Genomic DNA, 15,786 nt, shown 5'->3' with positions numbered 1-15,786 from the left:
CATTTAGAAAATTTGTTAAACTTGATAATAAATCATCGTAAATCTGAATGTATAAAACACACAAACAAGTACAATATACTCAACACTAACTGAAGACCCAAGTGTCCAATTTAATTGGTAACCCGGAAAAGTAATTAAAAGCAATTCAACCATCTAATTTGGATATTTTGATGCACAATTCATCAACATAATAATAATAATAATAAAAAAAAAATCATCTTATCCTAATCCTAATTGCATAATTATAAATATAATCAATTTGAGTACAATATCCAGAAATCGAAACCTGAGTAGAATTGCAGTTTTTGTCCTTCAATTATTCATCAATACGAAGCATAGTCAGCAGAATAATCACATAGGAATAGAATTCTAAATCCATGAAAATCGAAAATTATATATCTCCAACTCGAATGAAATTGAAAATTGGGGAAAAGATGACATACGGGATGGGCCTAATTTTAGCTTATAAACCACAACCCTCTGATTTTTAGGTCAGTTTGAAAAGTAGAGACCGTTCGTTTGATGAAAATTAGAATTGTTTTCCCGCTTCAAATTGAATTCCAGAAAACAAAACCATTTCAAAAAAGCAAATCCCGAAAAATTAACCAGCTAAAGCAACCATGGCGATCGGTCAATTGGAAGGCCACCGGAAACTTTCCGCTAAAATCGCTGCGATTCTCCAGGAGGTTAGGTCTTCCAACGCCACTCACAGACGCAAGCTCAAAGAAATCCTCGCTCTTCGCTTGTCGTCTCCGGCCGAATTCTGCGGAGCGTTTTGCCAAGCCCTAGTACCACTTTTCAATTTCCAGAGGAGAAACTCCTCCTCCCAGCGCACCATCAAGTTCGTCTCCACTTTCGCTTGCTCGAGCGGCGAGAAAGGCGACTCCGCTGATGAATTTCTGGAGAATTTTCTCAGCTTTCTTCTGCTGGCTGCAACTGCGGCGAATAAGACTGCCCGATTCAGGGCTTGTCAGATTGTTTCTGAGGTGCGTTTTTGGGTTTTTTTGCCTGCATTTTCTGTGTTTTTTTACCGGTTGGATTTTCGTTGGGTTTTTGTGTATTTTAGTTTTACTTATATTCTTCGCCTAGATTTTTTTTTTAGTTGGGACAGTTAAGTTAGAGCCGAGGCTGGGTAACAAGAACTGCAACGAAAAGACCTTAGCATTTATGATTCCATTCTGCTGTTTCTGCCAGTATCTGGAATTTTGGAGTTGAAAATGCACATTTCAGAAGGGATGAGATTGAATTTTTTTCAAATTAGACTAGGAGCGTTTAGTGTTCCTAGCAGATACGTTTTCTGAGTCTGAGCAATGTGATTCGAATTCAAGAATTTTATTTTATTTATTTATTAGATAAAGTAAAGCAACATATTTATCACTGTAGATCATTATGCGGTTGCCGGATGATATGGAAGTCAGCAGTGAACTTTGGGATGAGGTGATAGAATGCATGAAGATACGTGCGGGTGATAAGATACCCACAGTTCGAACATTTGCCATCAGGTCTCTTGCACGGTTTGCAAATGATTCAGAGAACCGTGACATTCTCGAGTTGTTCCTTGAGAAGCTTCCACTGGAGCAGAATGGTGTATGTCTTTCATCTATTTGCAATAGCATCATATGTTTGTAACCTTTTGAGTATATATCTGGATGATATGCTTACACGATCTTCCCGACCTTCTGAATCACTTTTTCTGATGCTGCTCAAGGAGAATAATTATTTCTGCACATTACTATATATGGTATGTTACTTGAGTAAGTCTGTAACAAATTTGCAGGATGTTCGTAAAATTCTTGTGCTGTCTTTGCCTCCTTCAAGTGAGACTTTTTCAATGATAATTGATTGCACTCTGGATGTAAACGAATCTGCCAGGAAAGCTGCATATTGTGTTCTAGCAAGTAAATTCTCATTACAGAGCCTCAGGTAATTCAGTCATTTAGTCTTTTGTTTCACCTTGTACACTTTATACACTTGCTGTGTATCTCTGATGCATGGTTTCTCTATTCATTTCCAACATGGTTTCTGCCTATTCAGTTTGGCCTCTATTATCCTGATTTAAATATATAAAAGTAAATATTCTACGTGCTTATTTTATGGCATATTCCTTATCTTATATTTCAGCATCAAGCTCAGAGCAACTATTCTCCAGAGGGGCCTTGCTGAGAGATCTGCAGCTGTAGCAAAGGAGTGCTTCAGGATGATGAAGGATGAATGGCTTGAAAAGTGTTGCAATGGAAACCCTATTGCACTGCTTAAATTTCTTGATGTTGAAACCTATGAATCGGTTGGGGAGACAGTTGTGTCCACACTTCTGAAAGCAGGATTAGTTAAACTGCAGGATGGTCAAACTCTCCGGGAATTCATTGCACCTGGTGGTGACTCAGCTGAAGGTGAGCATTGCCATGTTGCTTGATTTACTTTTTTGTATGTGACTGAGTGTTTCTTCTCCCAGTTATCATTTTGATTCACCACAAAATTATGGCTGTTTGATTGCAATCAAATTTTCTTTAAGTCCAGAAGACCTCGTGGGACATCATACCAGGTTTTAGAAGTTTGTGATGTCGTTATTACTTATCAGAACTTTAATTTCTTATGTCTTTGCATCACCCAGAGACACCGTGACTTAAGGTTTGCTTTAATTTAGCAAAATGTTCTGGTTGATATGTAAAATCTGATAGGTCGATTTCAGTACTCAATATTAGCCAAAATCTAAATCAAACCCCCCTTTACTGAAGTTTGGACATTACTATGAAAGCTTTAGAGCGAAGCGATAAAGTAAAAGGAACTCATAGCTAAAATAGAATTGCAATGTATCGATAATTCAAAATCTGGAATCATGAAGATGATGGTTCTTAGTTGTGCTCTATATATAACTACAAGCACAAATATATAAGGAAGCCTAACAAACTACAACTAGTGCAACCAATAGAAAATCAACACTGCATTAGATCTCATGGACCACATACCACACGCTCTTCATTCTTTCCTTTGTTCTGTCTGCAAAGTGGTCCAAGGAGTATATCCTTCCAGCTTATGGGAGATGATGCCATGTCTCTTGTTTCAGCACTTCCTTTATTGGACTCATTGCTAATGTATGAATCTGCAAGAACATCCTTATTAGCAACACATATGTTAACACTTCCCCTCAATTTCAGAGAGGTGCGAGAATAGATTCCCAATTTGTTTCTGAGCCTTGAGAAGAATTGCTGACTCAATGGCTTGGTTAAAATATCCCCAACTTAGTCAATGGATGGAACATGTCTAAGATCTATCTCCTTTGCTGCAGCCTTATCTCTATCAAAATGAATATCTAACTCAATGTGTTTAGTTCTTGAATGTAGAACTGGATTGGAGGCCAAAGCAATTGTGCTCAAATTATCAACCCAAACAATGGGGGATCCATGAACTGAAGTACCCAACTCCTTTAACAGAGACTTGATCCATGTTATTTCACAGACCACAACAGCTAAACTCCTATACTCCGCCTCAGTACTTGACCGAGATAAGACCTTCTGTTTCTTTGCAGACCAAGAAACAAGATTATCCCAAAAATAAACACAATATTCGGATGTTGATCTTCTATCATCAATGTCTGAAGCCCAATCAGAATCTGAAAATCCAGTTAGCTTAAAAGAAGAAGGCTTAATAAGCAGTCCATAATCTACATAGCCGCTTAAGTACCTTAAAATGCGTTTTACAGCTTTCCAATGAGTATCCAAAGGACATGCCATAAACTGACTCACCTTGTTAACTGAGAAACTAAGTTCTGGCCTTGTAATGGTGACATACTTAGACCCCCAACTATACTTCTGTATAATTTTCCATCAATAGTAGTAGGCTCTCATTCTGTCTTGCTTAGCTTTAAATCAGAAACCATAGGTGTAGGATGTGGCTTAGCATCAACCATCTTTACTTTGTTTAGTAACTCAGTAATGTAGGCAGCTTGGGAAAGATGTAGGCCAAGAGCAATTTTTGATACCTCAATCCCAAGAAAATGCTTCACTTCCCCCAAATCTTTTATAGAAAATTTCTTATTCTGCTGATCGACAATTCTTGCAATTCCAGATTAAGTGTTGCCCGTGATGAGCATGTCATCAACATGAGAAGAAGATAGATAGTTTCTGACTTGGTCTTGATGAAGAAAAGAGAATGATCAGCTTTAGACTGGGTAAAACCAAAACCAATCAAGGTAGACTGCATCATGAGAAACCATGATCTAGAAGCCTGTTTAAGACCATATAAAGCTTTATTGAGCTTACAGACCATGCCTGGAGGACCTTGTTCAAAACCAGGGGCTGCTTCATATAGATTTCTTTATTCAAATCCCCATTAAGAAATGCATTGTTCACATCCAAGTGTTTAATATCCCATCCATAAGTAACAACAATACTTAGGATAAGCCTAACTGTATTAGGCTTGACAACTGGACTAAAGTCTCAAGAAAATCAAGACTAGCTTCTTGAGAGAATCCTTGAGCAACCAATCTAGCTTTATGTCTTGCAATAGAACCATCAGCATGTTTTTTGAGTTTAAACACCCAAGTGCAGCCTATCAAATTCTTTCCAGGAGGCAAAAAGGTGAGAGACCAAGTCTTGTTCTCAAGCAAAGCCATAAACTCTTCAGTCATAGCACATCTCCAAAATGGAATGGCAGCAAACTTTGCAGAGCAAGGTATAGTAAGGTGAAGTTCATCATGCTCAGTAGAAGAAGCAGCTGCAGTTAAAGCATTGGGTTTAAAAATTTTTATTTTTGGCTCTAGTGATCATATGGTGTATGCCGGAGATGATAGGAGGAGATGCAAAGGGTAAGTCACGAGAAAGTGAGAGATAAGAATTAGAAGAAGAGGAATCAGAGATGGCAGGAGATGAGGGAGGAGTAGTATGTGGAGTAGATGAGATAGGAGCAGGGAGTGGGGAAGATGACTGTGTAGCTGAAAAATAATTGAGATCATTGTTTGGAGGAGGTGGAGGAGTCCTAGGTATTGATGAGAAGAGAGGAAAATAAGTAGGTGACTGAGTAGATGAATTAGGGGATGGCGATGAAGATGATGGTGGGGGCATTGATTTATGAGGAAAGATAGACTCATGAAAAGTGATATCCCTAGTTATAATGACCTTTTCGGAACTGAGAAGAGCTTTATAGCCCTTGTGTGAAAGACTATAGCCAAGAAACACAGCAGCATCAGATCTAAAATCAAGCTTGGATTTGTTTGTAGGTCTTAGGTGAGGGTAACAGAGGCAATCAAAGGATTTGAGTGCTAGGTAGTTTGGCTTGGCTTTGTGCAAAAGTTCATATGGAGATTTATAGGACAAGACTTGAGATGGAATTCTTGATAAGATAAACTGCAGTAGCAAAGGCATCATCCCAAAAACCAGAGGAAAGACCTGACTGAGAAAGGAGAGTAAGACCGGTTTCTACAATATGCCGGTGTTTTCTTTCCGCTAGGCAATTTTGCTGAGGGGTATATGGACAAGAGACTCGATGATGTATTCCCTCGGAGTGTAAATAATTAGTTAAACCTCTATATTCACCTCCCCAGTCGCTTTGAAGAGACTTTAGTTTACAAGCAAATTGAGTTTCAGCCAGGCATTTGAAGTGTTTGAAAACAGAGAATAGTTCATCTTTGGTTTTAAGGAGATATAGCCAAGTGAAACGGCTATAGTGATCAATGAAATTAACATAGTATCGAAAACCATTTCTGGAAACAATTGGGGCAGGCCCCAGAGATCAGAGTGAATTAGTTCAAGAGGTGCATTATGATGTGAGGAAGAAGGTGAGTAAGGGAGTCTGTGACTCTTGGATATGCAACATGAATGGCAGACAAAATCAGAATTTATCGAAGCAAAAGGGATATTACAATCTAATAGAGTTCTTTTGACAATAGGCAAGGCACAGTGCCCTAGTCTTTGATGCCAAAGATCTAAACTATCAGAATGTTTACAAGAAATTTGAAAAACAGCAGGTGAGCAAGCTGAAGCAGAGGCTGGCTTGGTCTTGATTGAAGGGGAAAATGTTGGAGAGATGGGAGCCTTGTTGAAGAGGAATTTATAAAGCCAATTATCAAGTGTGCCCTACAGTATTACCTCCTTGGTGTCCTGATCTCTCACAAGGCAAAAGGAAGGGTGAAATTCAAAAAAGACTCCATTATCTTTGGCAAAATGAGAAACACTTGAGAGATTTTTAGAGACTTTGGGCACATGAAGCAAATTACTAAGATGAAAAAATCTAGGAGAATGAGAACTAAGATGAGTACTAGAGGCTGGAGTAAGAATGGCATCACCAATATGTTCAATGCCAATGCCATAATCATCACCAAGGTGTAGAGAATTACCTCCTTTGTACTCTGAGGCACTGTTCAGATTATTCAGATCATTAGAAACATAATGAGTCGCTCCAGAATCTGGGTACCAAGATATAGAGGAGGAAGCATCTGAGTGAGTGTTGGTGTTGAAATCTGAAGGAGATCCATAAGTAGAAGTTCCTTTGATCTGAGCAATATCAGCAGCAGGATGAGAGTTTCCAAATTGCTGCTGATAGGGTGGCTGATGCTGCTGATGAGACCTTTGAGCATTGTGCTGTGAAGCAAAAGTTTGTATATGCCAACAACGATCTGCAGTGTGGCCAGGTTTTTGACAAAGTTGACACACCAATCTATTCCCATTTCTGCCTCTTCCACCAGATCTACCGCCTCTTCCTCTCCCACCTCCAAAAGACCTATTTGAAGGGTACATGTTACCTCCTTTATTACTTGAGGGAGCCGGAGAAACTTTTCCTCTAAAGGCAGGCATTTGAGTGAGATTCAATGAGGGAACAAAGCCATCAACATTTATATGCGAGGAAGAGGATTTTGAGCCTTCCAATCTGGTTTCAAAACTCATCAGCAGAGAAGATACTTCCTGCATTGTCCACCCATCTACACGAGCTGAGATTGCCACCATAACAGGATCATATTGAGGTCCTAGACCATTCAGAGCATACAAAATCTGATCATCCTTTGAAATTTTGCATCCAATAACTGCAAGAAGATCACAACAGTGCTTGATTATTGCCAAATATTCGATTATTGGCAGATAATCTTTCTTGATATTTTGAAGCTGCATCTTATACTGCATTGCTTTTGCCTTAGACTGGCTAGCAAAACTGGTCTCCAATGCTTGCCAGATTTGACGGCTTGTGGTTAACCCTACCATGAGTGCAAGAATGTTCTCCGAGAGAGAAGACTGCAACCAAGATGCTAGCAGCTGATCTTGCTTCTTCCATGGTGGGTATTCTGGATTTAACTTCATTTTAGATGTTCCTTCCACGGCTATCATTCTTTGTGGAACCACCTGATCTTCAATGAGAAAGGGCTCTAGCTCAAAAGCTCGAATTGTGGACATCGGCTGCTATCTCCACACCAAATAGTTGCTCTCCGTAAGCTTCACTGCTATCGGATGAGTTTGATTCAACACTGTGACAGAAGAAGAAAAGGGTGAGATAGCATTTTCCTCACCTCCCGAGTTGTCACTTTCAGCCATGATTTAGATAATAAAACAAAACACAAAAGAGGGAGTATGCAGAACCTAGGCTCTGATACCATGAAAGCTTTAGAGTAGAAGCGATAAAGTAAAAGGAACTCATAGCTAAAATAGAATTGCAATGTATTGATAATTCAAAATCTGGAATCATGAAGATGATGGTTCTTAGCTGTGCTCTATATATAACTACAAGCACAAATAGATAAGGAAGCCTAACAAACTACAGCTAGTGCAACCAATAGAAAATCAACACTGCATTAGATCTCATGGACCACATGCCACGCGCTCTTCATTCTTTCCTTTGTTCTGTCTGCAAAGTGGTCCAAGGAGTATATCCTTCCAGCTTATGGGAGATGATGCCATGTCTCTTGTTTCAGCACTTCCTTTATTGGACATTTGGACTCATTGCTAATGTATGAATCTGCAAGAACATCCTTATTAGCAACACATATGTTAACTTACTATAACTCTGTAAGGGTTCTATTTCTTGAATTTTCTGATTGTGGAATACTTGTGTATAAGTCTTGTAAATTTGTTCACTCTTAATATGTCTTCCAATACAGGAGGAAACTGCAGTCACTCCATTGAGCTAATGGATGCGGAAGTTGCTGTTTTCTGGAGAGTGGTTTGTAGGCACTTGAACATAGAAGCACATGTAAGCATTTGGTGTTAAGTATTTTGTTTGATCCTGGATATTTTTTGCTGATTTGATAGGAAAGGTGTCAATTCATATATTTTTTTGCACATGTGAGCTGAGGAAAATCTAAATGCTAACCATGCTTTTATAATGATTAACATAATTTAATTTTATGTTATTATAGATGGCTATTTATATCGAGAGTTAGATGACCTGTTGTGAAAATCTTGTGGTCTGCTAGACAATGTTGAATATGGCTTTACATGTTCACCAGTTAAATGATTTCACTCTGCTCATTATCAAGTCTTTCTTTCTGTTCGGATGTATATCTTAGAAGCATTTCTTGTCTTCTTCTTTTCGCTCCTCATAATCTCATTGTTAATTCCTTTGGGCCTGAAACATATAGTTGAGACTTGAAACTTTACTATAACCTATCCTATCACTTGATTTTTCATCGAACTTTAATAGGAGTGATTAATAATGCTAAAAACTGAAAACCAAGTGACAAAGTCGGTGACCATGCATCAATAATGACAGGATTATATTCTCCATTAAATTAGAAGAAGTTGCAGCAGTATGTTCATTTTCTATTCAGTTGCTTGACTTTTTTCTCATGATCAATCAGAAAAAAGGTTCCGATGCTGCCATGACTATGGGCACAGAATCAACTGTATATGCAGAGGAAGCTTCACACAACAACGATCTTCTTGACCGAATCCTTCCTGCCTCAGTTTCTGATTATGTTGAATTGGTTAATGATCACATTGTTGCTGGTGGGTGAACTTCAGAATGACAGTTTTTTTATTTGTAACTGAGTGCCGGACATTTTATGCCATCTAATATTGCAGGGCCAAATTACCGATTTGTATCCCGGCAACTGCTACTTTTGGGCATGATGCTTGACTTCTCTGACGTTTCGAACAGAAAAGTGGCCAGTGTGTTTCTTCAAGATTTGTTGCATAAAGCCCTTGATCATGAATTGGATGAGAGTGGAAATGAAGTCATCATTGGAGATGGTTTCAATTTAGGAGGGGAGAAAAATTGGGCTGCTGCTGTAGCAGAATTATGTAAAAAAGTCCATGCAGCTGCAGGAGAGTTTGAAGAGGTTGTTCTTAATGTGGTAGAAGAACTTGCTCAGCCTTGCAGGGAGAGGACAGCAGATTGGAAGCAGTGGCTGCACTGTCTTGCCGTGGTTGGGCTTCTTTTGGAAAACACAACTTCATTTCGTCATATGCAGGGATATGCAATTGATCCTACTGAAATTCTTCATTCTCTATTGCTTCCAGGGGTATGCTTCTCCTGGTCTTCTATGCTGTCTTTTCATTTCTTGATTTATGGCCATCTGGGTGGTATGCTAGCTGCAATTGTTTGGCTACTTTTATGGTCCCTTAAACTGCAGTAACTGGGTTTTGTTGTTGGCTTGTACATACAGGCAAAGCATTCCAACTTGGATGTCCAGAGGGCTTCTGTTAGGTGCCTTGGCCTTTTTGGTTTGTTAGAAAGAAAACCTAGCGAGGATTTAGGAAAGCAATTAAGATGCTCTTTTGTCAAGGGACCCTCTACTGTATCAATAATGGCAGCGAAGGCGTTACTTGATCTTGCAATATGGCATGGCCCAGATGAAATGGATAAAGCCATGAACTGTAATCTCTCATCAGATATCCACGATGATGATATTTCTTTTACCCTGCTTGAATTTGGTGATGCACGTGAGGATTCAAATTTTGAACTGCTTGATCTGTTGTGTGTGGGACTTGAACATGACTGGGATGATTTAGAAGAGGTTGAAGACCATCAATCAATTCAAGATGTTCTCGGAGAAGGTTTGGCAAAAATTCTACTATTGAGCAATAAATTCCCAGGATCGCATACTTCAAAACATCATTTGATATTGGCCAAGCTCATCAGACTGTACTTTAGTAGTGATAATGAGGAATTTCAAAGGTTGGTTACTTCTCTCTATTGATTGGTTGGCCATTTTATATGACAAGAGAACAATGTATGATTAGCTGATATTTTGTAGGTTGAAACAATGTCTGTCAGTTTTCTTTGAGCATTATCCATCCCTCTCCATAAATCACAAGGTTTGAGTTGATACAGCAGCAGCATTGCTATATTCTACTCAATTAGCACACAAGTGTGCCATTATTTTTTTATTTTTGTTTTCTCACAAAAAAAGCATTTCCCTCAAATTGCAGAAATGTTTGTCAAAGGCTTTCATGCCAGTTATGCGTTCCTTGTGGCCAGGAATCAGTGGCAATGCTGCAGGATCTACCATGATGGTATCCAACATGCGTAAAATTGCTTTCCAAGCATCACGTTTTATGCTGCAAATGATTCAAGCTCCTTTACTAGCTAAAGATAGTACAATCACAGAAGAGAATAAAAGTGAGAATCCTGGCGTAGAGACTTGCCCCTCACTTGATTTAAAGAGTGAAGAGGAAGGGCTCGCTGTTCGAATCGCAGTAGAGGTATGCTACTTATTTTTGCAATATTATAAGTAATATACCATTAAGTGGTTTCAAATAGTAAAGACTTTCTTCAGTTGATTGCTTTTATTTCTTTGTGATCCTTGCAACTGTAATCATTCATGTTTACGATGCTTGGTTTTGGTATTACATGGTGTGCTTTGACAGGGCAAAGATTGTAGATTCAGTTAGCATCATCCTTTTCAAAGAAGAAATGGGAGTACAAATGCTATAACAAAGCTTTTTTTTTCTTGCATTCCCAACATTTTTGACATGTTATAATATTTTTTTCTTCTTGGTTGCCAAGCTCATATATTCGAAGCTTCCAGGTTTAGACTCCATGTTTCTAATGAAAGAAAATAGAACATGTTTTTCTATAGAGATCGTAGCATTCCCATGATAGGGCTCGTCTCTGATCTCCCGGTGATAGAGATATTTTCCTGCATTATCTTTAGCGATACACATGGTGTGATAGCAGATTACCATTAGAAGAGTTGTAAGAGGTCTAAAAGCCAATATTTAATGTGCGATAGCTATTTTCTGGTTGTTCCTTTCTTCGTCCTTTACATGTTCCTTTCAGCATATACGTCTTTAACATTTTCCTTTTCCCTTTTAATTTTTAATCCTGCTAATATTTGTTGGTTTCACATGATTATTTCTTTGTTTTGTTAATCCAGGTGGCAAGTTTCAATGCTAAAAAGACAGCTGCAGAAAAATCATACGTGGCTGCTCTTTGTAAAATACTTGTGTTGCTTCAGTTCCGAGTTTCAGAACAGGGAGTTATAAAACTGATGAGGCGGATTTTGAGTCGTGCCAGTGCAGCTGTAGCAGCCGAAAAAGATCTCACGAAGGAACTGATGCATATGGCTGAACGCCTAAAGGCAATAGACAGAAATCCCGTCGAACAATTGTCATCTGAGCAAGCTACTCAGATTTTAGGTAACGGAAAGGCTTTCATTCCACTTGATTCGCGTAGTCTTGAACTCAAGAGCTAAAATCACTACTTAGGTGCTGCCTGTATAATGAGATGAGGAGTAGCCATAAATAGGAAGCTAGCTTTGTACTGTTTCATGATCTCAATTCATATTTTGTTGCTTATTATTGTTCTTATGTTAACAGAGAAGCTGGAGCTAACATTCAACTTGGAAAAAGACGATTCAATGGAAGCAGCCCCTACTCCAGCACCACAGTCAATCCAGCCAAGACCTACTAGAAGAAGAGCAAGGGCACACCAGGACTCTTCCTCTGATGATGAAGCCTCTCCGACTTCTGTGGTTCCCAACACTCCTGTGATCGGTACTCGTTCGCAAAGGGCGAGTAAGACAGCAGCAATGACAAAAATGGCAGCCAAGACAACAGTTAAGATAGACGAGTACGATGATGCTGGCAGTGAGGGCGATGAGGATGAGGCATTGGCTGAAGTCACCACAGAAGATGATTCTGAAGCTTCTGTTTAATCTGGTGTAAATCTTAACGTTGTGATCAAATCTTTCTAACATCTCTCTTTTTTTGTCAGCCATTCCAGTTGTATTCTGATTGTATATTTTGTTCAGCCTAGTGTGCAACTGTTAAGGGTGTTTCCCTTAACAAGCACCGGTGGCGAGTTTCGCTCGGCGGTGGAGATAGATTTCCGGCGGCCAACAGGCTCGGCAGATGATGGCGGAGTTACTGTGCGCAGGAGTCGCTCCCCTCGGGCAGATAACTCGGCGGCTGATAGAATACTCCGGCGTCCAATTAGGATCGGCGGAGGGAATCCAAAATTAGGATTGGAAACGTTATCTTTGGTGGAGAAAATATTTCATTTATTGATTCCATAAAATGATAACAATCTCTCATAAATATAATACTCTAATACTACTACCCTAACTTATTGAACAAGAAACAAATATCTAAACAAATATGGAAAAGATACGGTAAATCAAAATATAACTAAATAATTGGGAGATAGGATCGTATCAACTTCCTCACAGTTGAAATTCACCTTGTCCTCAAGGTAGACACCATAAAACCACGAAGAGAGTTGAAAGTAGAAGCTTTGACGCGGTATCTCCTCCTGGATCAAATTCCCACCGAATAGTTGTGTCTCCCTTCATCATTTCCACCCAAAATCACCAATAGAGAACCGTGTTGGGTATAAGATATGGTTGACACCCCCGCCACATTGTTGTCGTGACAATTCAACGCTAAGATGAAAAGTTTTGCCACACCTCCATGAATGCTCAAACACGGCGTGTCATTTCCCGGAGGAATCAACCTTGCATCGGCGTCGAGCGATAGTAATCGAGGATTCATACTTGTAACATTACTGACATTCAAATCCACATAGACACAAACAAGTGCTTGCGAACCGGAGTGAGCATCCCGTCTTACCCAATTCTTCTGCTTTTAATTTAAGCTCATCCTCAAACAACCTTTGCTTGTTTTCCATTTCCTCTTGATTGTCCTATTTTTTCTTATCAAATCCAGCCTCGATGTCATCAACAAGGCTCTGATTCTCCATGCTCCCTCTCTTGTTCAGCTTCAACACACATAAATCCTTTTCTTTCGGCTCTAAACTAGATCGAAGGGCTTCGGCTTTATTTTCTTTCTCCAGCAAAGTCGCTACATCATCTTTCATCTCCAATTCCTTATGTGTTGGAACACTAATATCATCAATCTTCTCATCATATGCCCCGACGAGCACTTGCAGTGGCGTATTGTCGGTCTTGACGATCTCTTCCAGGGACTCGTCATTTGATACAACAATATTAGCACCCCCATTGTGAGCAACGCTGTCGGGAACATCCTCAGCTAGATTATCGTCATCAATATTCTCCTCAAATAATGCATTCACGCGGGCGAGAAGGGCGGCTTGCTTCAATCTATAAATACGCAATTTCTCGTTGTATTCGTCTAAGGCTGCTTGTTGGACAGGCGTGACTAATCGAACCATGAGTTCGGGATTATTGGGGAGACCACGCTTTTGCCTCGAATCCCTTAACTTTTTGGACTTTTGAGGCAGGAGCACAGAGCCGGATCGGGTCCGGGCAGCTGCAGGCAGCATCGTTGTGTGGTGACTCGGAGATTGGTCGAACTGCTGTGGCTCTCCAGACGGGTGGTAGCTGCGGCGGGGTTGGTACGGCTGTTGCCAATCCATGGGGTCGGTAGGTTGATTGGGTGGTGGTTGGTATGACGACAGATGGTGGCGCCGGGGCTGGCGGCTCATGTACGGGTTTCTATCAGGCTGATAGGGATGTGACTTGTCCGGTTCCAAACAGGATGGCTGTTCCCCGCAGGTAGAACGACGCACGGGCAGTGGTGGACAGTGGCGATTGGTTCGATGTATTCACTAGTCACTACTTCAACTATGTAGAATGTAAGTATTGTTTATGAATATCATTCAGTCTCTTCCTAGGCCCAACTCTTTCTAAGTTTTTTTACAATTCTCTAGAATATAATAGAAGTCCAAATAGATGGATATGCCTTGGGAAGCTTCGAGAGTGGTTTGAAGAGCTTATCATTTTAAGTAGCAGTTCATAGACCCAGCTAAAAATACAAATACTAGTGATTTGATTATGGCTGTGTTTGGCGATCCCTTCCCACAGATCAACGGCTCTCCTTGACTGGTTCAAAATCAACGTTCCTGGTCAGTTTGGTCTCTGTCTCCGCTTCTTTCACTTAATTGGAATTCGATTTGGTAACTAACATAGGAGGATGTGAAAGTGAAGGTTGAGAAGGGGAATATACTCGTCATTAGAGGTGAAGGTGGGAAAGCTGAATTTGGGGAGGGAAAAGAGAAAGACATCGTTTGGGACGTGGAAAATGGGAAAGGCGATTGAGCTGCCTGAAGATGTGAAGCGCAGATCGACAACGGCGTGATTATACCCAAAGATGCAACCAACAAACCTCAGGAACATCAACCTTACTAGCAAACTCTGAATTTTCACCGTGAATTTTCACCATCATCATTTTTTCTTTCTTTATAAATTTGAATGATTTCATATTACACTACATTTTCTATCCTATTTATCACAAGATTAAATTTTATTGACTACTTTAGCAAACACATCATAGGATTTTATTAATTTTTGCAAAAGAAATAGTATTGGATCATCACAGGCCTAAAACGCCCATGATATTTGAATAATAGGCCCAATAGGCCCATTCAAAGGTACTTAGCTTAACGAAGTCATCATCCACCGCTGCAACCATTCCCAATTTAAGATCTCCCCACCCCCTGCCTAGTTTATCTTTCTACGAAATTCCCTTTCATCTCTCTCAGATCACCGTCAATGGCGTTGGAATGGGTAGTTCTCGGTTACGCCGCTGGCGCAGAGGCCATCATGCTCATCTTCCTCACTCTCCCAGGCCTTGACCCGCTACGGAAGGGGCTGATCACCGTGACCCGGAGTCTCCTCAAACCCTTCCTTGCCGTCGTCCCCTTCTGCCTCTTCCTGCTCATGGATATCTACTGGAAGTACGAGACCCGCCCCACCTGCGACTCCGATTCCTGCTCCCCATCGGAGCACCTCCGCCACCAGAAATCCATCATGAAATCGCAGCGCAACGCGCTCCTCATCGCCTCGGCGCTCATCTTCTACTGGCTTCTCTACTCCGTCACGGGGCTCATCGTCAAGATGGATCTTCTCAACAAGAGGATCGAGAGTCAGAAGCGGGAATGATTCGGAAATGAAATTGCGCGTGTTTTTCTTATGTTGGTATTATACATCTATCTCTGTTACGGGCTGTTTTAGTGGTTAATTGAGTTTTTTTGCGTCGTAATTGTTAGGGTCTGTGTTTTCGTTTTGTTGTTGGTGTATGCTTCATTTTGAATCTCAGTTGCAAGTACATTTCCCTAGTTAATATTGATGGTTTTACATTTGATTGTTCCCTGCTATCTTGTGATTGCTTTCATCACTGAATTTCTGATTCTCGTTGTTGGTTTGATCTGATAGAAACTAAGTTCCATGTTTTGGTGTTGAATTATTTATTTATTTATTTTCTGTTATGAATTATACCAGTTGAGGTGATCGGCTAACGATATATACTCTACGGTTAATGCGTATTTCATTGCTATTGGATGTCAACTAGAGTGCTGAGAATTTGTGTTTCTCTTTGGATCTCAACTAGAGTGCTGAGAATTTGTGTTTCTCTTATGATCACTAGGCATTTGTGTTCTGTTTTA

The 15,786-nt window shown here is 40.1% G+C and overlaps 2 protein-coding genes across 4 annotated transcripts; both read left to right on the top strand.

The window, feature by feature from the left end:
- Positions 1–314: 314 nt before the first annotated feature.
- LOC121783177 (condensin complex subunit 3-like) lies at positions 315–12,418 on the top strand. Of its 3 annotated transcripts, XM_042181163.1 has the most exons (14): positions 315–986; positions 1,384–1,587; positions 1,778–1,923; positions 2,122–2,390; positions 5,771–5,773; positions 8,081–8,172; positions 8,780–8,927; positions 9,003–9,442; positions 9,587–10,098; positions 10,178–10,238; positions 10,353–10,625; positions 11,300–11,561; positions 11,742–12,083; positions 12,176–12,418. In XM_042181163.1, exons 1-13 carry the CDS (start codon positions 621–623, stop codon positions 12,077–12,079), a joined length of 3,114 nt encoding a protein of 1,037 aa, XP_042037097.1. In that variant the 5' UTR covers positions 315–620; the 3' UTR covers positions 12,080–12,083; positions 12,176–12,418. The 3 variants fall into 3 exon arrangements, with proteins under 3 accessions (XP_042037097.1, XP_042037095.1, XP_042037098.1); XM_042181161.1 differs by having other exon boundaries at positions 316–986; positions 11,742–12,418; XM_042181164.1 differs by lacking the exon at positions 5,771–5,773 and having other exon boundaries at positions 316–986; positions 11,742–12,418.
- Positions 12,419–14,088: 1,670 nt separating this feature from the next.
- On the top strand, positions 14,089–15,498 carry LOC121784537. Its single transcript, XM_042182695.1, has 2 exons — positions 14,089–14,247; positions 14,330–15,498. Exon 2 carries the CDS (start codon positions 14,894–14,896, stop codon positions 15,281–15,283), a length of 390 nt encoding a protein of 129 aa, XP_042038629.1. The 5' UTR covers positions 14,089–14,247; positions 14,330–14,893; the 3' UTR covers positions 15,284–15,498.
- The last annotated feature ends 288 nt before the right edge of the window (positions 15,499–15,786 follow it).

Source organism: Salvia splendens, chromosome 21 (assembly GCF_004379255.2).
Source record: "Salvia splendens isolate huo1 chromosome 21, SspV2, whole genome shotgun sequence".
Lineage (NCBI taxonomy): Eukaryota > Viridiplantae > Streptophyta > Magnoliopsida > Lamiales > Lamiaceae > Salvia > Salvia splendens.
Note: the sequence above shows the minus strand (reverse complement) of the source record. Positions and strands in the feature narration are given on the sequence as shown.